We start from the raw sequence: 26699 nt of genomic DNA, 5'->3' as shown, positions 1-26699 counted from the left end.
CCTTTTTGCTCCCGGGGCTTCTCTCCGTTTTCGCATAAGTTGCCCCGGAGCTGCGAGTCGGTGCGGCGCTCTTCCGCAGCAAGCAAGCAAGTGGTTTCCGCTTGCCTTGGGAGAACGGCACACCAACTCGCAGCTCTGGGGCAACTTGTGCAAAAACGGAGAGAAGCGCCGGGATCACAAGGGCTCTCCGCTCGGAACGAGCCCTAGTGCGAAATCGCTCTGAATCAGGGCCACTTCTGAGCTCTGATGCAACCGGGCAGGAACAAACAGAAGTTGTTTGCCTTTGCCTGTCTCTGCATAGTGACCCTGGACTTCTTGGGGGATCTCTCATTTAAGGACTCACTAGGGTCAACCACAATGCTTAGCTTTTGAGATCTGATGAGATCCTGCTAGCCCGGCCAACCCATGTCAAGGCTCAATGGACTGAAGCTAGCAGCTCTGTAGGATCCGACTGTTAGAAACCTATACATTGGAGGGAGAAAACCTTCGGAAGTGGTGATCTTTCAGCATGAAGGCAGAAGACTCGAATGTCTGGACTGCCCAGATCTTCACTGGGAATGCCAATCCCCCTTCCCCTGCTGGTAAAGGCACACTTTAGGGGAGGGACGGTGGCTCAGTGGTAGAGCATCTGCTTGGGAAGCAGAAGGTCCCAAGTTCAATCCCCGGCATCTCAAAAAGGGTCCAGGCAAATAGGTGTGTGGAAAACCTCAGCTTGAGACCCTGGAGAGCCGCTGCCAGTCTGAGAAGACAATACTGACTTCGATGGACCAAAGGTCTGATTCAGTAGAAGGCAGCTTCATATGTTCACTTTATGTTTGTTTACACATTAAAGAAACTAAGCTGTGCATTTTTTCCCCACATCAGAAGACTGTGACATGTGTCCTTGTGTCCTGCGAGGCGGTTTCCTTGCTCTAAGTCCAGAATCGCAGGAAGCCTCCCACAAGATAAATACTCTGGCCGATTTCCCGCTAGCCTTACGCCGCTCTCTCACTCCTCTTCTCCGCAGAGCTTCCGTCGGATTTCACACTATCTGACCCGGGGTTGCCACTCGCTTTGCCGTTTTCGCGCGGCAAACAGAAACCGGGTTTTAGAGGATCGTTTGCTGCGCGAAAGAGGCGTAGCGAGTCGCAGGCTCGGGGCAGCTTGTGCAAAATCTGACGGAAGCCCCTCAGAGAAGAGGAGAGTGAGAGCGAGGCAAATCACTAGTGGGAAATCGGTGCCAGAAAGCAGTCAGGATTTCGCGCGAGACCTTTAAGCCTGGTTTCGCCCTGTTCCCAAGCTGACATTCTAAACTAAAATCATAGAATCGCAGAGCTGGTTTCTATGACTCCATGATTCAAGGGTAGAAGGTCAGTTTGGGGACAGAGCTAAACCAGGTTTAAAAGTCTAGTGCGAAATTAGTCACAGTTTCCGAAGCCTTTCCACTCAATCTGATACGCGGCAGGGCAGGAAAGTTAAAGCTGCATGGAGACAATGATTGGGTCCGGAGGAGTGGGAAGGATTTGTCCTTTGCAACCAATGCAGTAGTGGTTCTCTCTCAGCGTTGATAGTTATAGTAAGTTTACAAACCCAATAGAACAGGGTTTTGCGTGCGTATGGTTTGTTGAATATGCGTGTGTGGTCGGTTTCTCTCTCCCCCACCCCACAAGCTGTACTTCTAATAGCTGTACGCATTTTAGAACTCTTTAAAACAGTTCAAAAGCGCTCCGGGCTTTGAACGGGCATTCCTCATTGTGGACACTGGCTGGCAGGCCCCTATGAGACATCTCGAAAGGGACTTCTCTCTCCCTTTCACGGCGCCGGTCACGTTATCAGCCGCTGGCTTTGACTCCGAAACAGAGACTGAGCCCCTCCGAAACCTCACCTAATCGGTTTGATCAGAGATCACGGCGGGAGAGCGAAAACGAATCCATGTGTTATGGGAAGCGGCAGCTCTAAAACGTCTCGTCCTCAGTGTCTGGGCTCTCCGCACACTTGGCTTACTTCTGATTTTCTCGAGTTGATCCACAAGCACTGGAATTGGTTTTGGCACAGTTCCACCTCACGTCTGTCCTCCTTCCCTTCACGGTTGTGGAGTCAGTTTATTTTCTTCCACATGTGCCTTAAATAATCAGGACTGTCAAGGGAGAATGTTGTTTTCATCAGCGGGGACATGGCACCCTCCCTCTTTTCAGGTTTTTTGCACACGGGTATATCAATATAGTGCTACATTGCTACAATGATATGTTTATCAGCTTCCTTGAATTCCTCACTTTCATTTTTTTTTAATAAAGTCTCCTCCTTCCTGGTAGAGATTTGCCTTCTTCCTTGTTATCTCCATGAGGGAAGAGCCTAAAGACTTACTTTATTTTAAAATGAAGGCTGGGGATTCAGAGAATCTGCTAAACTTATCATTACAACAATACATCGATATCTCAGTCTCTTAAAAATAAAAAAATGAACCCACTCGGCTTCAGGGCTGGGAGGGAGGAGAGGGAGTGGTTTGATGATGACGGCACTCCAGTCATCAAAAAGTGGAATGGAGGCACGGGGAAGTGGTTGGGACAAAGAAAATGGATGGAAGCGTTAGGCAGGAAAAAAAAAAAAGGAGACTCAAAGTTGGTTTCCAGAAAAAGGTCAGGGTTGGGGAGGGACAGTGGCTCAGTGGTAGAGCATCTGCTTGGGAAGCAGAAGGTCCCAGGTTCAATCCCTGGCATCTCCAAAAAAGGGTCGAGGCAAATAGGTGTGAAAAACCTCAGCTTGAGACCCTGGAGAGCCGCTGCCAGTCTGAGTAGACAATACTGACTTTGATGGACCAAAGGTCTGATTCAGTATAAGGCAGCTTCATATGTTCAAAAGTGGTCTTAAAAAATGGGAGGGGTGTGTGTGACAAAAAAGATACTAAAAAATGAAAGGGATACAAATGTGTGCAGGAATAAGGGGATAAACTGAAGCAGTATGAGGCAAAAAAAAAAAAATCTCATGTTGAAAAGCCTTCTGATAACGTTATCTGTACACAGTCAGGAGGGTCCGTGTGTCCCAAGGACAACGGATTGGATGCACCAATGTCCCTTTAGGACAGTGGTAGCAGGTCTCTTCCCTACTCCTTTTTCTCACCAGAGGTCATCTCTGAGCCCTCAGGCTCCCCCCCCCCCCACCACCAACACCTCGGGATATAAACAGACAAGAAATGGACTAAACAGGAAATCTAAACCCTAAAAGACTCACAGTTTGAACAGGCAGGCAATAGCCATTGGATGCTGCACTTAACAACAATCAAAGGCACCTTCCTTTTGCTTTGGAATGTCTTTTGCAAGGCCCCAAACATCCAATCTAGATCAAAGTTAGAGTCCGGCGGCACCCAACGCAGCTACCCGCCCGGATCTATCCAATCTAGATTGAAGGCTTTGGGGAACCTAATTGCGCAGCACTGGCTCGAGTTTGTGGGGGGGGGGGGGGATCTCCGAGGATGCATCTGTGGGTTTAGCTCTGAGAACAGAGGCAGCTTCACAATATCCTCTGGCAAGAAGCATTTTATGAGTTCATGAGAGACAACAGCAGCCTTGCCCCATCCAGGTGCCTGTTGCTGAGAGAAAAGGCGTAGTAGCCCTCAGGAGGTGGGGGTTTGAGGGCGACGGGTGTAGCACCGACACTGCGCACACACTCACACGCACAAACTCACAACCCTCAACCACTCAGGGTTCTATCACAGCTAGAGTCTCTTTCTGCGGTGTTTGCAGGCCTGCTCCCGTCCTGTGAGGTCAAGGTCTCGGGAGAGACCCGAAGCTCTCTCTGAAGGCACCCGTCCTGCTGCACCAAACCTAGTCGAAGCCACCAATCCCAGAGAGGGGCAAGTCCATAGCAAGAAGTCGAGACTTCTTTTTTTTTTTTCTACTGAGGAGAGAAAGGTGGATTTGGTTGACCTTTAGGCTGCGCGGCTTCAGTGGAGGTAGGTGGGCTGGTTCCATCGGTACCATGACCTGTTCGCAAGGGAAGAAACATATGGTGGTGGGGGGGGGGAGAAGATGGAAAAGTTAATTTTTTTTCTCTTGTTGCACAAGAAATACAAGGATAGGAAGGTGCCATACGCTGGTGTTGGGTGAGGGTCAGTTGTAATAGTGGGAAATCTTTGGCCACCACCGAGAGGTTGGCAACCCACCACTGGACCGTGCTGACTGATATTTTGTGGTTGGCTCTGCCTTTCGTGGCAGCTGTTTTGCAGTTGTGCCCGCCACCCTGTGCCAGAATTCCAAAGCTGGCCACAGGCTCTAGTTTGGGGACCCCTAACATAATCCAACAGGCAAATTACTGCGTTTTTTTGGAGGGAGACGATTTTAGAAAGTAAGACCCACATAAACCCTTAGGAATCAGTGTGCTTACACACACTTTGTTTTGAGCTGCTTTGCGATCATTACGCCCAAGAAGCGCAGGAGGTAAGAGACTGGGTTTCCTTATTTGGATCTTGCCTCGGCCAACAACTTATTAAGCAGCCATAGAAAAGCCCAGGGGTGGCCAAACTTGCTTAACGTAAGAGCCATATAGAATAACTGTCAGCTGTTTGAGAGCCGCAAGACATCAATGTCAGATGTTTGAGAGGTGAAAGACAGGAAGTAAGGGAGAGAGAGAAATAGATGGAGGGGGGAGGGAGAGGTAGAGAAAAGCAACTAACTTTAAATGCATTCTCCAAGCTGCTGGCTGGCTTGGCTTGGTCCTGTGGGTTGCCAACCCGGTGGCCGAAGATCTCCCACTATTACAACTGACCCTCAGGCGACAGATCAGTTCCCTGGGAGAAAATGGCTGCTTCGGAGGGTGGAGCTCTATGGCAGGGGTGGTCAACAGTAGCTCTCCAGATATTTTTTTTGTCTATAATTCCTATCAGCCCCAACCATTGGCCATGCTGGCTGGGGCTGATGGGAGTTGTAGGCAAAAAACATCTGGAGAGCTACCGTTGGCCACCCCTGCTCTATGGCATTCCACACATTTCATTTCATTTTATTTGATTTATATCCCGCCCTCCCCACCGAGGCGGGCTCAGGGCGGCTTTCGACATAAAAGTCTAACAATAAGATTAATGAATATTAAAATACATTAAATAGTTTACAGCAGTGAAAACAAGAAAACGATCTATCAATGTGCTATCCTACAACCTTCCTTTGGAGTTTTCAGGTACCTGTCAGTTACATGCCACCCGGAAGAGGATTGTCTTACAGACCCTGTGGAACTGCCCAGGGTCCCACAGGGCCCTCACCTCTTCCCGTAGCTGGTCCCACCAGCACGACTAAGATCCCGCCCCTCTCCAAACCCCGCCCTCCCCAGGCTCCACCCCCAAAATCTCCAGGTGTTTCATATCCCAAAGCTGTCAATCCTAATGGTCCTGCACAAACAGCAGTAACTCTTCAACGTTTCAAGCAGAAGCTCTGTGGAACGGGATGCCTTTCAAAAGGAACATGTGCTTGAAAAATATTGTCTGGCATATCCCTTCAGTTATACAGCAAAGATCCTTGAGCACTGGTGATCGGGGTCCTTTTGTATAAAAATAGGTGGTGGAGCTCATTAGCATAACTCATTAGCATACGCCCTCCCCCCAGCCAAAAGCAACCCGATGCAAGAAGAGAGAGTCTCCGGCAAATGAGGCCTGCTTGGGCTGGCTAGAGATGCAGCCAGCCCAAGAAGGCCTCGCTTGCCTGGGGCTCTCCTGGGCTGCCTCCGCCTCCCAGTCAAAAGGCCAGCAAGCCACCCGCTACCCAAAATCACACAAGAAGTGAAGAAAGGGTGTGGCGGGCTTCTCCAGGGGTTAATGAGGGCTGCTGGGGGCGTGGCAAAGCCCCTGGTGGCTGGCTGGCTGCCCGCTCTCCTAATCCAGGGATTGTTATGCAGCTGCACCTACTATGCAATGGACAAGGTAGGTGGGGAGGAGGTTCAGGAGCTGTGCTCCTGTGAGCTCCTGCTGAATCGGAGGCCTGCTGATGTTTAAAGAGAGGAATGCCTTCTCCAAGCCAGCCAATGGGGGGGGCTTCAAGAGCCACACAATATGTGTGAAAGAGCCACATGTGGCTCATGAGCTACAGTTTGGCCACTCCTGGATAAGCCAGTCCCTCCTTCAGCAATATCAGAAGAATAAAGGCCCACCTTACAAACTCGTTTTAAGGATATCAGGAAAACATATGTGAAATTTGTGACACAAATGCCCATTAAATGCTCTTCTTTTTTTTTTTTTTGAGAGCTGAGACCTTTCCTTGGCCCTCCCCCTGCCCAGCATTACCCGGAAGAGTTGAAACTGGTCGAATTGATGGCTGCTTTGGAGTTAGTCTGGGACATCCCTGGGCTGCTGGCGTGCAGTCCCGTGCCGGGAGATGAAGGCCGGCTGGAGTTGCCAGGAGAGCAGGAAGACGTCACTGCAGGACAGAGGAAACACACCATCAGAAAGAGGGCGGTGCATCACTGCAAGCTAGGGTTGCCAACCTCCAGGGAGAGGCTGGAGACCTCCTGCTATTGCAATAGATCCTCCAGGGGACAGAGATCGGTTCACCTGGAGAAAACCGCCATGTTGGAAGGTGGATTCAATGGCATTTCACCCTGTTAAAGTCTCTCTCCTCCCCAAACCTCACCCTCCCCAGGCGCCACACCCCAAAACCTCTAGATATTTCCCACCTTGGAGCCGTCAACCCTACTGCAAATCTCCTTTCTTTTTTTGCCTATGACAAGCATGCTTGTTGTGCGTTTGCCTGATTGTCACAATGATGAGAGGCATGTTGCCAAGGCAGTCTCCTTCCAATTAGCACCCCTGAAACAGCCTTCCTTGTTTCTACGCTCCCCTCTCTTCACCCCCCCCCCCCCTTTCTGGTTAGCTGTTTCATCCTCTCCTGAAGCATCTGGTCCGCTCCAGCTCTGGGGGCTCTCTTGACAGCCAGTTTGGTGTAGTGGTTAAGTGCATGGACTCTTATCTGGGAAAACCGGGTTTGATTCCCCACTCCTCCACTTGAAGCTGCTGGAATGGCCTTGGGTCAGCCGTAGCTCTCGCAGGGATGCCCTTGAAAGGGCAGCTTCTGGGAGAGCCCTCTCAGCCCCACCCACCTTATAGGGTGTTTGTTGTGGGGGAGGAAGATATAGGACAGGGGTGGCCAAGGGTCGCTCTCCAGATGTTTTTTGCCTACAACTCCTATCAGCCCCAGCCAGCATGGCCAATGGCTGGGGCTGATGGGAGTTGTAGGCAAAAAAACATCTGGAGAGCTACCCTTGGCCACCCCTGATATAGGAGATTGTAAGCTACTCTGAGTCTCTGATTCAGAGACTCTTCTTCTTGCTGCCTGCAGACTCTCATTCCCGAAGCCCTGGACTTTTCTGCTTCTGAGAGCCAGTTTGGTGTAGCGGTTAAGTGTGCAGACTCTTATCTGGGAGGCCGGGTTTGATTCCCCACTCCTCCACTTGCACCTGCTGGCATGGCCTCGGGTCAGCCATAGCTCTGGCGGAGGTTGTCCTTGAAAGGGCAGCTGCTGTGAGAGCCCTCTCAGCCCCACACACCTCACAGGGTGTCTGTTGTAAAGGGAGAAGATATGGGAGATTGTAAGCCGCTCAGAGAGAAGGGTATAAATCTGCAATTCTTCTTCTTCTTCCTCCCCTCGGCCATTCTCTCTGCTTTGCATCTCTCTTGCATCTAGGGAGGCCAGCCTTCAGGATCCCCTGGAATTACAGCTCATCTTCAGACTGCAGGGATCCAGTCCCTTGGGGAAGGAGGATGCTTTGGAGGGTGGACTCTGTGGCCCTGCATCTCACTGTGGTCCCTGTCCTCCCAGGGCTCCACTCTCCAATCCCCAGGAGTTTCCCAGCTCCCTCCACTTCTGCAGGCAGCCAGGGAAGACTCTGCGGTCCTTTTTTGCATCCGGGCAGCATAGCCAATGGCAGACAGGCATTCAGACTGCAGGGATCCAGTCCCTTGGGGAAGGAGGATGCTTTGGAGGGTGGACTCTGTGGCCCTGCATCTCCCTGCCCTCCCAGGGCTCCACTCTCCAATCCCCAGGAGTTTCCCAGCCTGGATCTGGCACCCGTATAGGCTTCCCAACCCTCCCGCCCTGGCGGGGGACCCCAAAATTTCCAGCCTCTTCCCCCGCCCCCCCCCAAAAACGGAAGCGGGGGGAGGGGGGGGAACGGCGCCAAGGAGCGCGGCGAGCCGCCCCATCTCGGAGCGGGCGGCCGCTGCGCTGCTGCCGCCTCTTCTCCGCTCACCGTAGCTGCTCCTCCGAGATGGGCTCAGGCTGAGCCCATCTCGGAGGAGCAGCTAAGATGAAACCGAGAAGAGGCGGCAGCAGCGCAGCGCCATTGCCCGCTCCGCCTCTGAGGTAAAACCAAAAAAGGGGAGGGTGGAGGCAGGCCAGGAGCCTGGCCTGCCTCCACCCTCCCCTTCTAGGACCCAGACTCGCAGCTCGCCACGCTCCTGGCCTGCCTCCACCCTCCCCTTCTAGGACCCGGACTCGCAGCTCGCCACGCTCCTGGCCTGCCTCCACCCTCCCCTTCTAGGACCCGGACTCGCAGCTCGCCACGCTCCTGGCCTGCCTCCACCCTCCCCTTCTAGGACCCGGACTCGCGGCTCGCCACGCTCCTGGCCTGCCTCCACCCTCCCCTTCTAGGACCCGGACTCGCGGCTCGCCACGCTCCTGGCCTGCCTCCACCCTCCCCTTCTAGGACCCGGACTCGCGGCTCGCCACGCTCCTGGCCTGCCTCCACCCTCTCCTTCTAGGACCCGGACTCGCGGCTCGCCACGCTCCTGGCCTGCCTCCACCCTCCCCTTCTAGGACCCGGACTCGCGGCTCGCCACGCTCCTGGCCTGCCTCCACCCTCCCCTTCTAGGACCCGGACTCGCGGCTCGCCACGCTCCTGGCCTGCCTCCACCCTCCCCTTCTAGGACCCGGACTCGCGGCTCGCCACGCTCCTGGCCTGCCTCCACCTTCCCCTTCTAGGACCCGGACTCGCGGCTCGCCACGCTCCTGGCCTGCCTCCACCCTCCCCTTCTAGGACCCGGACTCGCGGCTCGCCACGCTCCTGGCCTGCCTCCACCCTCCCCTTCTAGGACCCGGACTCGCGGCTCGCCACGCTCCTGGCCTGCCTCCACCCTCCCCTTCTAGGACCCGGACTCGCGGCTCGCCACGCTCCTGGCCTGCCTCCACCCTCCCCTTCTAGGACCCGGACTCGCGGCTCGCCACGCTCCTGGCCTGCCTCCACCCTCCCCTTCTAGGACCCGGACTCGCGGCTCGCCACGCTCCTGGCCTGCCTCCACCCTCCCCTTCTAGGACCCGGACTCGCGGCTCGCCACGCTCCTGGCCTGCCTCCACCCTCCCCTTCTAGGACCCGGACTCGCGGCTCGCCACGCTCCTGGCCTGCCTCCACCCTCCCCTTCTAGGACCCGGACTCGCGGCTCGCCACGCTCCTGGCCTGCCTCCACCCTCCCCTTCTAGGACCCGGACTCGCGGCTCGCCACGCTCCTGGCCTGCCTCCACCCTCCCCTTCTAGGACCCGGACTCGCGGCTCGCCACGCTCCTGGCCTGCCTCCACCCTCCCCTTCTAGGACCCGGACTCGCGGCTCGCCACGCTCCTGGCCTGCCTCCACCCTCCCCTTCTAGGACCCGGACTCGCGGCTCGCCACGCTCCTGGCCTGCCTCCACCCTCCCCTTCTAGGACCCGGACTCGCGGCTCGCCACGCTCCTGGCCTGCCTCCACCCTCCCCTTCTCTGATTTCACCTCAGAGGCGGAGTGGGCGATGGCGCTGCGCTGCTGCCGCCTCTTCTCGGCTTCTCGGTGAGCGGAGAAGAGGTGCGCGGCTGCCCGCTCCGAGATGGGGCAGCTTGCCGCGCTCCTTGGCGCTGTTTCCCCCCCTTCCCCTAGCTCCACCCCAGTGTCTCCTGGCTCCACCCCCAAAGTCTCCTTGCTCCACCCCCAAAGTCCCCAGATATTTCTGAAATTGGACTTGGCAACCCTACACCCGTACCCCCTCCACTTCTGCAGGCGGCCAGGGAAGACTGCGGCCCTTTTTTGCATCTGGGCAGCATAGCCAATGGCAGACAGGCATTCTGCCTAGTCCTTCTGTGAGACCGGGCCTGCAACGTTCTTCACATCTCTGTCTTCTGGCCTTGTGCACCTCTCCTCTCTAGGCTAGCCACAGCCTTCCCCTTGGAGGATGTCTTTTTTTCGATCTCTTTCCCTGAGCCACTTGCTTTTCCCCATCCTCCCTTCCTAGTGCTTCGCTTAAACTACTTCATGGTAGGGCTGCCAACTCCAGGTTGGGAAATTCCTGGAGATTTGGGGTTGGAGTTGGGGGGAAGGCAGGGTATGGGGAAGGGAGGTACCTGAATAGGGTTGCCAATCCCCAGGTGGGGGCAGGGGATCCCCCGGTTTGGAGACCCTCCCCCTGCTTCAGGGTCGTCAGAAAGCGGGGGGAGGGGAGGGAAATGTCTGCTGGGAACTCTATTATTCCCTATGGAGATTTATTCCCATAGAAAATCATGGAGAATTGATCTGCGGGTATCTGGGGCTCTGAGGGGGCTGTTTTTTGGGGTAGAGGCACCAAATTTTCAGTATAGCATCTAGTACCTCTCCCCAAAATACCCCCCCCCCCAAGTTTCAAAAAGATTGGACCAGGGGGTCCAATTCTATGAGCCCCAAAAGAAGGTGCCCATATCCTTCATTATTTCTTATGGAAGGAAGGAACTGGACCAAAACAGGAAGAGAAAAAAAGCCTGTGTGGAAAAACACCATTTTAGGCCTGTGCTTGTCTGGGAGTTGGCTAGAGAGTCTTAAACTCTAGGCAAGGCTTTGGCCTAGTCTATCCCTCCTTCCCCCTCTCCTCCTGTCTGGAAGCAGCACCTCTGAGGCCTCCTAGAGAGACAGGAAGTCTTTCAGTCTGGTCTCCCAGAAGGCTGCAGGAGGGAAAACCAGTTTCTGGGCGGGAACTGGGGTTTATATTATAGGTTTTGGGAGGGAAAGGAAGTTAAGAGTTTGATTTGAGTCTTGGTGACTGGTGAGTGGCTTCTGGATGGTATGGTCAGGGCCAGTTGTATATTAGGGAGAAAAGGAGAATTTATCCCTACTTTCATTTATTACTTCTGTTCACCCTGTATTTAAAAATGCCTGGAAATAGTTGCTTGTTTTAAATAAATGTTTTATTTGTTTAAAAGGCAGTCCCTCTGTACCACTACAGTTCCCCAGCCGCCTTAGACCACGCTTCTGTTAGAGGGGAGTCCAGGGAAGACATACAGTTGGCAAGGATGCCAATCCTCCAGGGTCCCCCAAAGAAGGACTGTGGTCTCTGTGTTAACCAGGTGCTGGGTTGGCAGAGGACCTTGAGGCCACATAACTGGCAAGGGGGATTGGGAGTCCTGTTCCTAGGCTTCCCAAACCTCCCGCTCTGGCGGGAGACTTCTGGTTTCGCAGCCTCATCTCCCGCTCTTCAAAACTCTGGAAGCGGGGGTGGGGGGGGAGGGGGGGAGAACATACCTTTAGGCTTCATGTTGTAGAGCTCCTGAGCCATTTGCAAAATGTCTGCCCCTTTAAGGCTGGGCAGGAAGCAAGAAGCAGAAAGGGCTTCTGAGAACGGCCCCTCCCTTTCTTTGCTTTCGTTTTCACAGGAAGTAGAGTTGTCCGGAGGAAGATCTGGTAAGTGTGTGTGTGTGTGAGAGGGAGGGGGCAGGAGATTCCCTGGTTTGGAGGCCCTCCCCCCCTTTAGAAAGCGTGGCGGGGGGAGGGAAATGTCTACTAGGCACTCTATTATTCCCTATGGAGAACGATTCCCATAGGGAATAATAGGAAATTGATCTGTGGGTATTGGGGGCTCTGGGGGGGCTATTTTTTGAGGTAGAGGCACCACATTTTTAGTATAGCATCTAGTGCCTCTCCCCAAAATACCCCCCAAGTTTCAAAACGATTGGACCAGAGGGTCCAATTCTATGAGCCCCAAAATATGGTGCCCCTATCCTTAATTATTTCCTATGGAAGAAAGGCATTTTAAAAGGTGTGCTGTCTCTTTAAATGTGATGGCAAGAACTCCCTTGGAGTTCAATTATGCTTGTCACATCCTTGTTCTTGGCTCCACCCCCAATGTCTCCTGGCTCCACCCCCAAAGTCTCCTGGCTCCACCCCCAAAGTCCCCAGATTTTTCTTTAATTGGACTTGGCAACCCTACCTGTTCCTCTTGGTCAGGAACCCTAAATTGAACAGGTGGTGGCAGCGTGCCCTAGTGGTGGGAAGAAGATAAGCTCCCTTCAGGAGTTGACAACTCAAAAGGGAGTTGACGGGACCGGGTCTGAAGGCAGAATCGGGCTGGTTCCGTCACAGCCTGTACCTACAGATGAACCATCTTAAATTGCAACACCAGCTGCGATACGGGTCTCATTAATAACAACTACACAATGGTGGCTGTGTTTGTCTGCTGTAGCAAAACCAAAAAGGAATCTAGCGGCATCCTAAAGAATGGTGGTGGTGGGGGAAAGTTGCAGCCAACAGGCCAGGAGTGGTCGGCCCTGGCCTGCCTCTGCAGAAACCTTGGACTTCCCTGGTGGTCCCCCATCCAAGCACTAACCAGGGCTGGCTCTCTTTAGCTTCTGAGATCTGCTGAGATTGAATTGGAGCCGATATGTGGGGACCTGATGCAGTTTTCAAGAGAAGAGGTGGTTTCTCATGGCTTGCCTCTGCAAGGCAACCTTGGGGGTCTTCCTTGGGGGTCTCGTATATCTAAGCACTAATGAGGACCAACCCCGCCTAGCTCCTGAGACCTGCTGAGGCCGTCACAGCCAGTATATGGTGACCCCAGAGGGCTTTCAAGGCTAGAGGTGGCTTCGTGTTGCCTGCCTCTGCGCAGCAACCCTGGGTCTCCTCTGTGCTCTCCCATCCAAGGACTAACCGGGACCGACCCTGCTTGGCTTTTGAGGACTAATGAGGTAAGGTTAGCCTGGGACATCCATGTCGGGGCACCTTAAAGGAGAACAAGATTTTATTCCAAACCCAGTTTTGGGGGGACTAGAGCCCTCCCTCCCCAAAAAATCCTTCAGCTTTCCTTATGTTAGACCACGCAAAGTGCAAAAAAAGATCTCAAGTTGCATTAAAATAAATACTTCCAGGTGCTGGCTACGATGCTAATGGGAGGGAAAAGGCAAGGATTCCTGGCCAAACTTACCTGCCCCGTGCATGGAGCTGTGAACAGGCGTGACAGGGAGGGGACCCAAAGATCCTGAGGTAGAAATCTGGAAAAGAAACCAAATGAAGAGCTTATTGTTGGAGTGAGTAACTCAGCATGCTTGCACACGTCTCTGCAGGCCTCTCCTGTACAGACAATGACCTTGTACTACCATACACCTGATGCCAGACAAGCTGGCCGTTTGTGATAGGGAAAGTCCTCTTTAGATTAGGCTTCTCTCTCTCCTTTCGACTGCAACCTGAATGTTGCTTGAATGAATGTAAGTTCAACTTCTTTGCAATACACTTGGGAGATTTATTTAACTGCACTCAGGATCATGTTTCTATGAGTGGTTCGTTAACCAAATATCCCAATACTTATCTGGGGACAAAAGGTCTGCCTTGGTTTGCTGATAGCCAGGCACACCTCTGACCCCCCCAGAATCACAGACAACCAGGGGTGGAATTCTAGCAGGAGTTCCTTTGCATGATGTAGCCAATCCTCCAAGAGCTTACAAGGCTCTTTTTTGCAAGCTCTTGGGAGGATTGGCCACATCAGGGCGTGTGGCCCAATATGCAAATGAGTTCCTGCTAGAATTCCACCCCTGCAGACAACCATCTGGGTGCTGTGCCAAGTGAGCTTTAGTTCACGCTACGAAAAGCTCTCCATTGTTAGCGAATGCTTATCTGCCTTAGCCTTGCTTGACTGCTCCAGTGAGGGTTCAGCATAGGTGCTGGGAGAGAAGCATATCAGGAAACCTCTTGGGGTGCGAAGGACACATGGTTGTAATCCCCAGTGAAACCAGAGGGCGCTGAACTGAATCGCATATTTGAAGAGGCCTGTGAGAAATCCCAATTTATATTTAATTGGCAGAGGTTGGATTTCACACACTGCAGAGCAGCAGGCCTGGGTGTGCCCTGGAAAAGTCCACCCGACGGAGAGTGACACCCAATCCGGCCAGTTTTGTAATTAGTGTGTGTCTGTGAAACGCCTGCTTGAAAATGCCAATTTGTTATTCATGCCTGACGTTCTCAAAGGTACACTTAAACGCCTTAGAGGCATAAAGAGAATGGCTTGGATCCTCAGGAGCGCGAATGGAGCGGTGCTAGAGGAAGGCAGCTTCCCTGCCTCCCCTCTCCATATTAGGGCTGTCAGCTCCGGGTTGGTAAATTCCTGGAGATTTGGGGGTGGAGTTTAGGGAGGGCGGAGCTTAGGGAGGGGAGGAACCTCAGCAGGGCTAAACGCTGCAGAGTCCACCCTCCAAAGTAGCCACTTTCCCCTGGGGAACTGATCTGTGTAGTCTCGAGATCAGTTGTCATTCTAGGAGATCTTCAGGGCCCACCTGGAGATTTTGGGAGGGGAAGGACTTCATTGGGTAGAATGCCATAGAGTCCACTTTCTAATGTAGCTGTTTTTCTCCAGGAACTGATCTCTGTTGCCCGGAGATCGGTTGTAATCCCAGGAGGTCTCCAGCCACCATCTGGAGGCTGGCAACCCCACACTACGAAATTGTGCTCTTGTGAGAACCATGTGCAGGGCAACTGGTGGGAACTGGCACCTTCTTTCCTCTGCAAACAATGAAGACCTGCCATGGGAGCAGCTGCTGCAGCACTGATGGAACAGACCAGGAAAGTCAAAGCCAGGGGTCGTTTTGTAGAAAAACAGGTGATGAAGCTCATTAGCATAACATTAGCATATGCCACCCCCCCAGCCAAAAGCAACCTGATGTAAGAAAGGAGAGCCCTGGGCGAGCGAGGCCTGCTTGGGCTGGCTAGAGATCCAGGCTCTCCTCGGCCACCCTCCCCCGCCACAGTCAAAAGGCCAGCAAGCCACCCGTCCTCCAATATCACATAAGAAGTGGGGAAAGGGTGGTGCGGGCTTCTCCAGGGGTTAATGAGGGCTGCTGGGGGCATGGCAAAGTCCCTGGTGGCTGGCTGGTTGCCCGCTCTCCTAATCCAGGGATTGTTATGCAGATGCACCTGCTATTCCATGGACAAGGTAGGTGGGGAGGAGGAGGGGGAACCCTCAGGAAGGTTCAGGAGCTGCGCTCCGGTGAGCTCCTGCTGAACTCAAGGCCTAGTCAAAGCAAAGTGGAGGAAACAACATAAAACAGCATTGAAACTGGCAAGCTGATACCTGACATCACTACAACCTACCCACCACTTGGGAAATGTTTACAAATTCAAAACTCTAAAGTTTTAAGAGGTTGCTGGGTATTGGAGGGCCTCGCAACTGAGCTTCCACAAACATTTTAACCAAGTTGGGAACAACCACAAGACATCGGTAGAGTTTAACCCTGCGTTGTCCGGTCCAGGGCAAACCCGGTAAACTTGATCGAAAGCCCGATGCTGTCTAGGAAGCTGAACGCCTGCTGGAATTGCGATTCCTGATCGGCAGCCCTTGCGCAAGCCTGAGACTTCCTTGCAGAAATGAGGTCAAGGGGAAATAGTGAGGTGTGAAATGGCAAGAAGGAAGTCACCGATTTGGTTAATTGGAAGCATGCTGTCTAGCACTGCTGATCTGGATGGGGCATTTCATGCATCAGGGAAGTCTACGGGTATGATCCTGCATGAGTTGCAAATGAGAGCCAGAGCTAGGGTTGCCAGCTTTGGTTTGGGACATTCCTGGAGTTCCGGAGATACAGCCTGGGGACAGTAGGGTTTGGGGGAAGGGAGAGACCTCGACGGCATAATGCCATACAGCCCACCCTTCAAAGCAGCAGCCGTTTTCTCCAGGGAGAAAGATCTCTGTAGTCTGGAGATAAATTGCAATTCCGGGAGATCTCCAAGCCCCACTTGGAGATTGTGCCACCAACAAAAAGCAACGTGGATAATAGAGCGGGAGTGGGGGGGGGGGGAAGGTTATATAAACCAGCCTCCAATAGTATACAACATTTTACTACAAATTTGTGATATTCAAAAGCATATTTCTAATATTAAGCAGTAAAAACTGTAATAACTGTCACATAAGGAACACTAATTGCCCCCACCTGAAGTCACTCAAAAACAAATCAATGTCCGTAATTTCTCGTCAGATGGGTGCAGGTAGCAATTCCAAAGGTGAAGTTCTCCACGGGGACCAGTGCTCCTGACAACTTCTCCTGTGCAGCTAGGCACAGAGTGATGCGTGACGTGGTTGTACTTTAGCCCACATTTCGCATTTGCTTCTACGAGCTTCCAAAAGACATTTTACAATTCAAATGCCGCCGCTTGTGAGCACTTCCATTCAGCATGGTCTATTTCCATTGGGGCTCTTGGGGGGGCTGTTTTTTAGATAGAGGCACCACATTTTCAGCATAGCATCCTGTGCCTCCCCTCAAAACACCCTCCAAGTTTCAAAAAGACTGGACCAGGGGGTCCAATTCTATGAGCCCCACAAGACGGTGCCGCTATCCTTCGTTATTTCCAATGGTGGGAAGGCATTTTAAAAGGTGTGCTGTCCCTTTAAATGTGACGGCCAGAACTCCCCTTGGAGTTCAATGATGCTCGTCACACCCTTGCTCCTGACTCCGCCCCCAAAGTCTCCTGGCTCCACCTCCAACATCCCCAGCTATTTCTTGAATTGGACCTGGCGACCCTAGCATTACTCTCTAAGCTCATGACTGCAACAATTTAGACTGGAACAGATCCGCATAGGATTGCACTGTAACCTTTGACTCAAATAGGAGTCACGATGAGGTGAAGGTGTGTAGGCAGGTCCAGGGCCCATCCCAGAAGAGTTATTCTCCTGAGCGAGGAAACCCTGTTGCCGTCGCAGTGCCAATAAAATCCATCCTAGAGAGGCAACAGGAAGTGATGCAGCCACGCATCACCCGTGAGTCCAACTCAGCCTCGCTGCACAGCTCCCAGGTTCCTAGGGTTGCCAGCTCTGGGATGATAAATTCCTGGAGATTTGGGGCTGGAGCCTAGAGAGGGCGGGGCTTGAGGGGCCTCAGCTGGGCTCAACATTGCAGGGTCACGGGAAGTGTTCCCTCTGCGTGAGTGGGAGCTAGCTCATGGGTTTTTTCGCCTCTGGCTCACCCATTTTTGTCTTAGCTCAGGAATACCGGCCTCAGAGCAAACTAATTTCTGCAGCAGCTCACAACTTTCATGCCAGTAGCTCACGAAATAGAATTTTTGCTCGCGAGTCTCCTGAGCTTAGCGGGAGTACTGGTCACAGGCAGCGTGCCCTCTCATTTCTTCCCCCCCTCCCCTACTAAGCATAGGCCACACTCCCCTTATGTAGCCAATCCTCCAAGGAAAAGGAAAAGGAAAGGTCCCCTGTGCAAGTGCCAGTCGTTTCAGACTCTGGGGTGACGTTGCTTTCACAACGTTTTCACGGCAGACTTTTTACAGAGCGGTTTGCCATTGCCCTCTCCAGTCATCTACACTTTCCTCCCAGCAAGCTGGGTACTCATTTGACCGACCTCAGAAGGAAAAGTGGAGATGACTGGGGAAGGCAATGGCAAACCACCCCATAAAAAGTCTGCCGTGAAAACATTGTGAAAGCAGCGTCACCCCAGAGTCGAAAACGACTGGTGCTTGCACAGGGGACTGCCTTTACCTTTTTAGCATGTTGAAACTAGGTTCCTATAGTGTTCCCTCTAAGCTAGCTCACAGACTTTTAGCCTCCAGCTCACACATTTGTGTCTTAGCTCAGGAAGGATGACCCCCAGAGCACACTAATTTCTGCAGTAGCTCTGGCAGAGGTTGTCCTTGAAAGGGCAGCTTCTGGGAGAGCTCTCTCAGCCCCACCCGCCTCACAGGGTATCTGTTGTGGGGGAGGAAAGTAAAGGAGATTGTGACTGCTCTGAGACTCTGAGATTCAGAGTAAAGGGCGGGATATAAATCCAATATCATCGTCGTTGTCATCATCATCAATCATCATCTTTTGCTCTCCTCCATCTCCTCTGCTGCTGTTTTTAAATTTCTGCTCGGTTCTATTGCACTTGTTTATTGAACATCCCGTCTGTCGATTGTGTCGGCCCGCTTTGTGCAATCTGCTTTGAGTCCCAGTGAGAAAGGTAGACTGTAAACAATGTAAATTCATTAACTTAATTAAATTGGATATTCCCTCTGAAGCAACCACTGATCTCTGTGTCCTGGAGATCTCTTGAAATTCCAGGGGGTCTCCAGGCCCCATCTGGAGGTTGGCAACCTATCTAGCGTGGTCACTGTGCTGCTTTGGGCACCCACGGGGCGGATGGGCTTTTTCAAGCCCGGCTGGAAGGAATCACGTGGCAGGCAGCTGGGAAGGTGACTCATCAGAAGGTGCTCTCCCCACTGACTCAGGGGCAGAGCATTCGCAGAAAAGGAGCTTCCCCACTGACTCAGAGCCCACACAAAGCCCGGGTCCTACAGACTTGAAAAGCCGCATGGAACAGAGAGCAGCTCGTCAGGCTGGGGCGACAGCGTGTCCCTGCAGCATTGCATTCTGCCGAATGAGGTGCTCCGTCACAGTTTCACCCGGAACCCAACTCTGAAATAACAGTGACAACATACATTTGAGAGTTCAATCCTCTAAGGCAGTGGTCCGCAACTTTTTTTGGCACCACTGACCAGTTTTGTGGAAGACAGTTTTTCCACAGACTGGGGTGTGTGTGTGTGATGGTTTTGGGATGATACAATTGTGCACTTTGTTTCTATTAGTTTGGAGTGGTAGTTAAGTGTGCGGACTCTTATCTAGGAGAACCGGGTTTGATTCCCCACTCCTCTACATGCAGCTGCTGGAATGGCCTTGGGGCAGCCATAGCTCTGGCAGAGGTTGTCCTTGAAAGGGCAGCTGCTGTGAGAGCCCTCTCCAGCCCCACCCACCTCACAGGGTGTCTTGTGGGGGAGGAAGGGAAAGGAGATTGTGACCGCTCTGAAACTAGGCTTGCCAATCCCCAGTTCCCAGTGGGGGTTCTTCCCCTTTCTCAGGCTCCTTCCCGCTCCCAGTCAGCTGGCGGGGCGGGGGGGGAAGCCCCGCCCCCACAGCCACCATGTGCCTTTCCACCTCCGGAGGCTTCAGTCTCCGATTGGAAAGGCTTCCTCTTGGGATGGTGTGTCTGTGTTACCTTGAAGAAGTTGGCAGCAACTCGTGAGTAGAGATGCCAATCCCTCACTTCAGAGTCACCAGAAACGTGGGGAGAAGGGAAATGTCTGCTGGGCACTTCATTATTCCCTATGTGGAGATCGATTCTCATAGGGTATAATGGGGAATTGATCTGGAGGTATCGGGGGCTCTGGGAGGGGCTGTGTTTTGAGGCAGAGGCATCTAGTGCCTCTCCCCAAAATACCCCCCAAGTTTCAAAATGATTGGACCCCCCTGGGCCCCAAAAGAAGGTGCCCCTATCCTTCGTTATTTCCTATGGAAGGAAGGCATTTAAAAAGGTGTGCTGTCCCTTTAAATGTGATGGCCAGAACTCCCTTGGAGTTCAATTATGCTTGTCACACCCTTGTTCCTGGCTCCGCCCCCAATGTTTCCTGGCTCCACCCCCAAAGTCTCCTGGCTCCCCTCCCAAAGTCCCCAGATATTTTTTGAATTGGACTTGGCAACCCTATCTGAGACTGAAATCCGGAGTGGAAGACAGGATATAAACCCAATGTTATTGTTTTCTTCTTCTTCTTATGACTACATCGTAATATATAATGAAATAATTATACAACTCACGGCCTGGCTGCTAACAGGCCACGGACCGGTGCTGGTCCATGGCTCAGGGGTTGGGGACCCCTGCTCTAAGATAGACTAGTATAATTGCCCCCGCATTGCAGAAAGGGGTGGGAGAGAATTGCTGAAGGCCACCTGGGGAGATCTGAATCAAAGACTTCCTGCATTCTAACTCAGAGTTAACTCTACGTGACACTAGATCTCAGCCTTTGGACTCTCAGGCAGCATAAGCTGGTAAAAATCGCACAAACACATGGTGCTGCTAACATAATGAATCAGACCTATCAGGGCTCTTTCTCTAGCAGGAGCTCCTCTGCATATTAGGCCACGCCCCCCTGATGCAGCCACTCCTCCAAGAGCTTAGAGGGCTCTTAGTACAAGGCTTACTGCAAGCTCCAGGAGGATTGGCTACATCGAGGGGGCGTGGCCTAATATGCAGAGGAGCTCCTGCTGGAAAAAGAGCCCTGCCTGTAGTCCATCCAGGTCGGTGTTGTCCACTCAGTCTGGTAGCCGTTCTCTAGAGGTCTTCTGACATCACCTATTGCCCAGTCCTTTTAACTGGAGATGCTGGGGATCGAACGTGGGACCTCCTACATGCCAAACAGAGGCTCTGCCAATGAGCCGCAGCCCCTCCAGCGAACACACACGCACACACACAGCCAGTTTGGGGGTGGCGCTTAAATGCATGGACTCTAATCTGGGAGAGAACAAGGTTTGATTCTCCACTCCTCCACATGCAGCTGCTGGGTGACCTTGCACCAGTCACAGTTCTCTCAGAGCTGTCCTCTCAAGAGCGGTTCTCTCAGAGCTCTTTCAGGGTTTCTGCTGTGAGGAGGGGAAGGGAAGGAGGTACCACCTCCTGTGGCAGACATTTTCTGATTGCACTTTCGAACCCAGGCCAACATTCCAAAGGTAGCTGCAAGCTTTAAAAAGACTGGGGGAGGGGGCTGTACTAAAAGGTAAAGGTGGTCCCCTGTGCAAGCACCAGTCATTTCCGACTCTGGGGTGACGTTGCTTTCACAATGTTTTCACGGCAGACTTTTTACGGGGTGGCTTGCCATTGCCTTCCCCAGTCATCTATGCTTTCCCCCCAGCAAGCTGGGTACTCATTCCGATGCTGACCTCGGAATGATGGAAGGCTGAGTCAACTTGGAGCCGGCTACCTGAACCCAGCTTCTGCCGGGATCGAACTCAGGTCGTGAGCAGAGGGTTCCTACTGCAGTGCTGCAGCTTTACCACTCTGTGCCACAGGGTTTTGGGGCTGTACTACACCTCCCACAAATGTAGCTGTCTTCTAGCCAGCCACCACCTACTCTGCCTGGCAACTGCTCTGTCTTTGTCTTGCTTATTTAGATCCCTCTGCTGGAGATGCTGGGGACTGAACCGGGGACCTTCACTGCTGCACTGAAGCTCCTTCTCTTCAGAACCAAAAAGACAGCGAAGATCTAAGTGCATAGGCCCAATACTTCTGTTGGTCATGTTAAAAAACATTAAATATTGACAGATATGCAAAAATAGACATGTATTTATTGCAGTGTAAATTTGAAAACCAGATATTGGCCATGGTGATATCCTAAATTAAGAATCAGACTATACAGCCACATAAGGACATAAGAACAGAAGAGAAGCCATGTTGGATCAGACCAATGGCCCATCTAGTCCAACACTCTGTGTCACATAAGAGAAGCCATGTTGGATCAGGCCAATGGCCCATCCAGCCCAACACTCTGTGTCACATAAGAACATAAGAGAAGCCATGTTGGATCAGGCCAATGGCCCCTCCAGTCCAACACTCTGTGTCACATAAGAGAAGCCATGTTGGATCAGGCCAATGGCCCATCCAGCCCAACACTCTGTGTCACATAAGAACATAAGAGAAGGCATGCTGGATCAGGCCAATGGCCCCTCCAGCCCAACACTCTGTGTCACATAAGAACATAAGAGAAGCCATGTTGGATCAGGCCAATGGCCCCTCCAGTCCAACACTCTGTGTCACATAAGGACATAAGAGAAGCCATGTTGGATCAGGCCAATGGCCCATCCAGCCCAACACTCTGTGTCACATAAGAACATAAGAGAAGCCATGTTGGATCAGGCCAATGGCCCCTCCAGTCCAACACTCTGTGTCACATAAGAACATTAGAGAAGCCATGTTGGATCAGGCCAATGGCCCATCCAGCCCAACACTCTGTGTCACATAAGAACATAAGAGAAGCCATGTTGGATCAGGCCAATGGCCCCTCCAGTCCAACACTCTGTGTCACATAAGAGAAGCCATGTTGGATCAGGCCAATGGCCCATCCAGCCCAACACTCTGTGTCACATAAGAACATAAGAGAAGCCATGTTGGATCAGGCCAATGGCCCCTCCAGTCCAACACTCTGTGTCACATAAGGACATAAGAGAAGCCATGTTGGATCAGGCCAATGGCCCCTCCAGTCCAACACTCTGTGTCACACAGTGGCCAAAAACAAAAAAACAAGAAACAACACCCCCCCCCCCGCAAGTGTCATCAGGAAGTTCACAAGTGGGTTAGAAGCCCTTTTACTCCCCCCCCTCCCCCAAGCACCAAGAATACTGAGCATGACTTGCCGCAGACAGAGAGTTCCAACAATATGCTGTGGCTAATAGCCACTGATGGACCTCTGCTTCATATAGGCATCCAGTCCCCTCTTGAAGCTGGCTATGCTTGTAGCCGCTGCCACTTCCTGTGGCAGTGAATTCCACGCGTTAATCACCCTTTGGGTGAAGAAGTATTTCCTTCTATCCGTTCTAACCCGACTGCTCAGCAATTTCATTGAATGCCCATGAGTTCTTGTATTGTGAGAAAGGGAGAAAAGTCCTGCTTTCTCTACTTTCTCCATCCCATGCATAATCTTGTAAACCTCTATCCTGTCACCCCGCATGTTGTGAGCCGCCCTGAGCATGCTTCGGCGGGGAGGGCGGGATATAAATAAAATATATTATTATTATTATTATTATTATTATTATTATTATTATTTTGTATATCTGTCAATATTTGATGTTTTTGACTTGACTAACAGGATTATTGGGCCAATACGTTTAGACAGGGCTCTTTTCGTAGAAAAAGCCCAGCAGGAACTCGTTATTCTATAAGGCCACACCCCCTGACATCACCATTGTTTCACACAAAACCCCCCAGCAGGAACTCATTGTTCTATTAGGCCACACCCCCTGACATCACCATTGTTCCATACAAAAACCCCCAGCAGGAACTCATTGTTCTATAAGGCCACACCCCCTGACATCACCATTGTTTCACACAAAACCCCCCAGCAGGAACTCATTGTTCTATAAGGCCACACCCCCTGACATCACCATTGTTTCACACAAAACCCCCCAGCAGGAACTCATTGTTCTATAAGGCCACACCCCCTGACATCACCATTGTTCCATACAAAAACCCCCAGCAGGAACTCATTGTTCTATAAGGCCACACCCCCTGACATCACCATTGTTTCACACAAAACCCCCCAGCAGGAACTCATTGTTCTATAAGGCCACACCCCCTGACATCACCATTGTTCCATACAAAAAACCCCAGCAGGAACTCATTGTTCTATAAGGCCACACCCCCTGACATCACCATTGTTTCACACAAAACCCCCCAGCAGGAACTCATTGTTCTATAAGGCCACACCCCCTGACATCACCATTGTTCCATACAAAAAACCCCAGCAGGAACTCATTGTTCTATAAGGCCACACCCCCTGACATCACCATTGTTCCATACAAAAAACCCCAGCAGGAACTCATTGTTCTATAAGGCCACACCCCCTGACATCACCATTGTTTCACACAAAACCCCCCAGCAGGAACTCATTGTTCTATAAGGCCACACCCCCTGACATCACCATTGTTCCATACAAAAAACCCCAGCAGGAACTCATTGTTCTATAAGGCCACACCCCCTGACATCACCATTGTTTCACACAAAACCCCCCAGCAGGAACTCATTGTTCTATAAGGCCACACCCCCTGACATCACCATTGTTCCATACAAAAAACCCCAGCAGGAACTCGTTCTTCTATTAGGCCACACCCCCTGACATCACCATTGTTCCACACCAAAAAGCCCAGCAGGAACTCACTTGCCTATTAGGCCACACCCCCTGACATCACCATTGTTCCACACCAAAAAGCCCAGCAGGAACTCACTTGCCTATTAGGCCACACCCCCTGACACCAAGCCAGCCAGAACTGCGTTCCTGTGTGTTCCTGATCAAAAAAAGCCCTGCATTTAGATCTTCTTAACCTTTTTGGTTCTTAATTCAGTTTGGCTTGGCTGAAGTTCCCCCACCCCCTCCTTTCCCCTTCTTTTCTTCAGAATACAGAGCCCAGATACTGATCCTTCAGGCTCAGCACTATCTCAAGAGTCATTTGCAAAAAATGGCCTTTCCCCATAGTTGTTAGTCAAGATCCTTAACTAGGGACACCAAGTTTAGAACCTGGCATCTTCCTCGTGAAAGGCAAGTTCCCTTCCTCCTTTCCGCCACCCGTTTCCTGCTTCACCGAGAGAGAGAAGAGACGCAACTGATGCCGTTTGGTCCAGCAGCTCTTACCAGTCTGGAGTTGTAGAGGGGCGATTTGATGGGGGAGGGCATCGGGCAGCTGATGCGCTTCTCTTTCTGGCGCCGGTTGCAGAACCAAACCCGCACCACTTCCTTTTCCATGGACAACTGTTCGGCAATCATAGAGATCTCCTCCGAACTGGGCTTGGGGTTCTGTGGGACAGGAAATCCAAAATGAGGAAGGTCGCCCTAAATGTTCCCTCTAAGCTGAGTTAGGGTGAGCTAGCTCATAATTCTTTAGCCTCTGGCTCACACATTTTTGTCTCGGCTCGGGAAGAAGGTGGCCCTAGAGCAAACTGATGCAGGAGCTCACAACTTTAATGCCAGTAGCTCACAAAGTAGAATTTTTGCTCACAAGACCCCACAGCTTAGAGGGAACGTTGGTGGTAAAGCATCCTTGAAGGCCCTAGAATGTCTGGCACCCAAGGCAAGGGTAACCTCTGGCACCTCCCCTCTGCACTGATGACATCCCCGAGTCACATGGGGAGAGCCCGGTTCAGCGCCCCTAGAAGGCCGGCGCCCTAGGCAACTGCAGAGCCAGCCCCGGCTGAGGGGCAGCCTTTGGCTCCTATTCTAATAAAAACATAATGGTGTGTAATGAGGCGATCGACTAAGACAGCTAGCTCAAGAACCCGTAACATTTGATGCCTGGAAGATTACATCTGGAAATAACCTCGCAAGGGCAGACAAACAGGAGGTTTATTAGGCAGCTACAAGCAGCTTGTGCTAAAGAAGGGTATTATTCATGGCGGAACTTCTGGGTGAGCAGAGCTAGCCCAAGGCACTGGGCCTGCTGCTGATATAACGGCAAATAACGACTCGTTGCTACTACAGGGAAGTGCCTGGAGGATCTGAGACTTCGGAACGCTCTCCGTTGCAGTGACTGGCCATGCTCTTCATGCGGCCCTGGTGGAGCTAGCCAGAGTTAAGTTTTCTGGTCTGCTTGCTGGAGCACCCTTTTGGTGAAAGCACCTGCAACTGCAAGGCAGAGGGAGAAAGGGGCAATGCCATCTTGGGAGTGGACACCCCTTCCCATTTCTCTGCAGTCACTCCCAACACTTAGGGCAGGGGTGTCAAACATGCAGTTTGGGGGCTGAATCAGGCCCCGGAGGGCTCCTATGCCGAGCAACTGGCTGTCATCTGCTTCCTTCTCCCTCTCTCTTGCTTCCTTCTGCATCGCAGCTTGCTTTGCAAGGCTTGCTCAATTGCACAGGAGCTACAGAGCAAAACCTCTATTTTCTCCTTTGGCTGAGGCTCCTCCCTTGGGGAGGAGATAGGGAGGGAGAGCTTGCTTTGCCAGGCTCTCTCAGTTGCACAGCAGAGCTACTGGGCCAAGCCTCTCTTCCGTCTATAGGCTGAGGATCCTCCCCCTCCTTGTCCTCTGGGGAAGGAAGCAAAGAGCCAGAGCTTCCTTTGCCAAGTTCCCTGGATCCCATGGGAGAAATACAAACAAAGCATCTTTAAGACCAATGAGTGCTAACGTTTTAAGCATGTTTTAATTTTTAAAAAGATATATTTGTGTTTGTCTGTGTTCTTTATAGAATTTATATCTCTGCTACCTAATCTTAAACAGGTACGCACGTGGCCCAGCCTGACATGGCTCAACCCAACCCGACATGGCCCGGCCCAACAAGTACCGTTTTCGCACACAGCTAACCTCGCAGTCACAATCCTGTTCCCTCCGCAGCGTCCGGTCGGATTTCGCACCATCTGCGCCGGAGTTACAGGAAGTGCCGCGGCTTTTGCGTAGCAAACGTAAACCGCTAAAACCCAGTTTACGTTTGCTACGCAGACGCTGCGGCACTTCCTGTAACTCCGGCACAGATGGTGGGAAATCCGACTGGACGCTGCGGAGGGAATAGGATTGTGACTGCGAGGTAAGCTGTGTGCGAAAACGGCAAAGGTTTCATTTACATCAGATCTGGCCCCCATAACAAATGAGTTTGACACCCCTAGGGTCCTTTCAGGGCTTAGAAATGGGATGGCCGGGCTGCAGGTGACACTCAGTAGGTCCATCCTTCTGTGTCCAGGTAGCCCTCAGCACCTGTGCCTCACTGTCTCCTCTCTTTCCCAAACTGGTGTGGAAAGGAAAGGTCCCCTGCGCAAGCACCAGTCGTTTCCGACTCTGGGATGACGTCGCTTTCACAATGTTTTCACGGCAGACTTTTTACAGGGTGGTTTTGCCATTGCCTTCCCCAGTCTTTTACACTGGTGCGGACCCCTCCTTTTATTAACCCTCTCAGTTACCTCAGGACCAATCCTACTCCTACTACAATCAGATCATCTTTCCCTATACTTGTTGGCCTAACCTGGCTAATTTCCCTGCCCCAGGCGGCCTTTCT

General features: G+C 52.1%; 1 protein-coding gene across 2 annotated transcripts in view; it reads right to left on the bottom strand.

Annotated features, from left to right (window-relative positions):
* Positions 1 to 3496: 3496 nt before the first annotated feature.
* The window catches only part of POU2F3 (POU class 2 homeobox 3), a 183930-nt gene continuing 160727 nt past the window's right edge, over positions 3497 to 26699 (bottom strand). For both annotated transcript variants that reach the window (XM_060251847.1, XM_060251848.1), the window contains 4 exons: positions 24349 to 24510; positions 13139 to 13205; positions 6242 to 6374; positions 3497 to 3959 (listed from right to left, as the gene is read on the bottom strand). In XM_060251847.1, coding sequence (XP_060107830.1) covers positions 3920 to 3959; positions 6242 to 6374; positions 13139 to 13205; positions 24349 to 24510 — 402 coding nt within the window. In that variant the 3' untranslated portion in view covers positions 3497 to 3919. The remainder of the gene's footprint in view (positions 3960 to 6241; positions 6375 to 13138; positions 13206 to 24348; positions 24511 to 26699) is intronic.

Source organism: Heteronotia binoei, chromosome 12 (genome assembly GCF_032191835.1).
Source record: "Heteronotia binoei isolate CCM8104 ecotype False Entrance Well chromosome 12, APGP_CSIRO_Hbin_v1, whole genome shotgun sequence".
Taxonomy (NCBI): Eukaryota; Metazoa; Chordata; class Lepidosauria; order Squamata; family Gekkonidae; genus Heteronotia; species Heteronotia binoei.
This window is presented reverse-complemented; position numbering and strand designations above follow the sequence as displayed.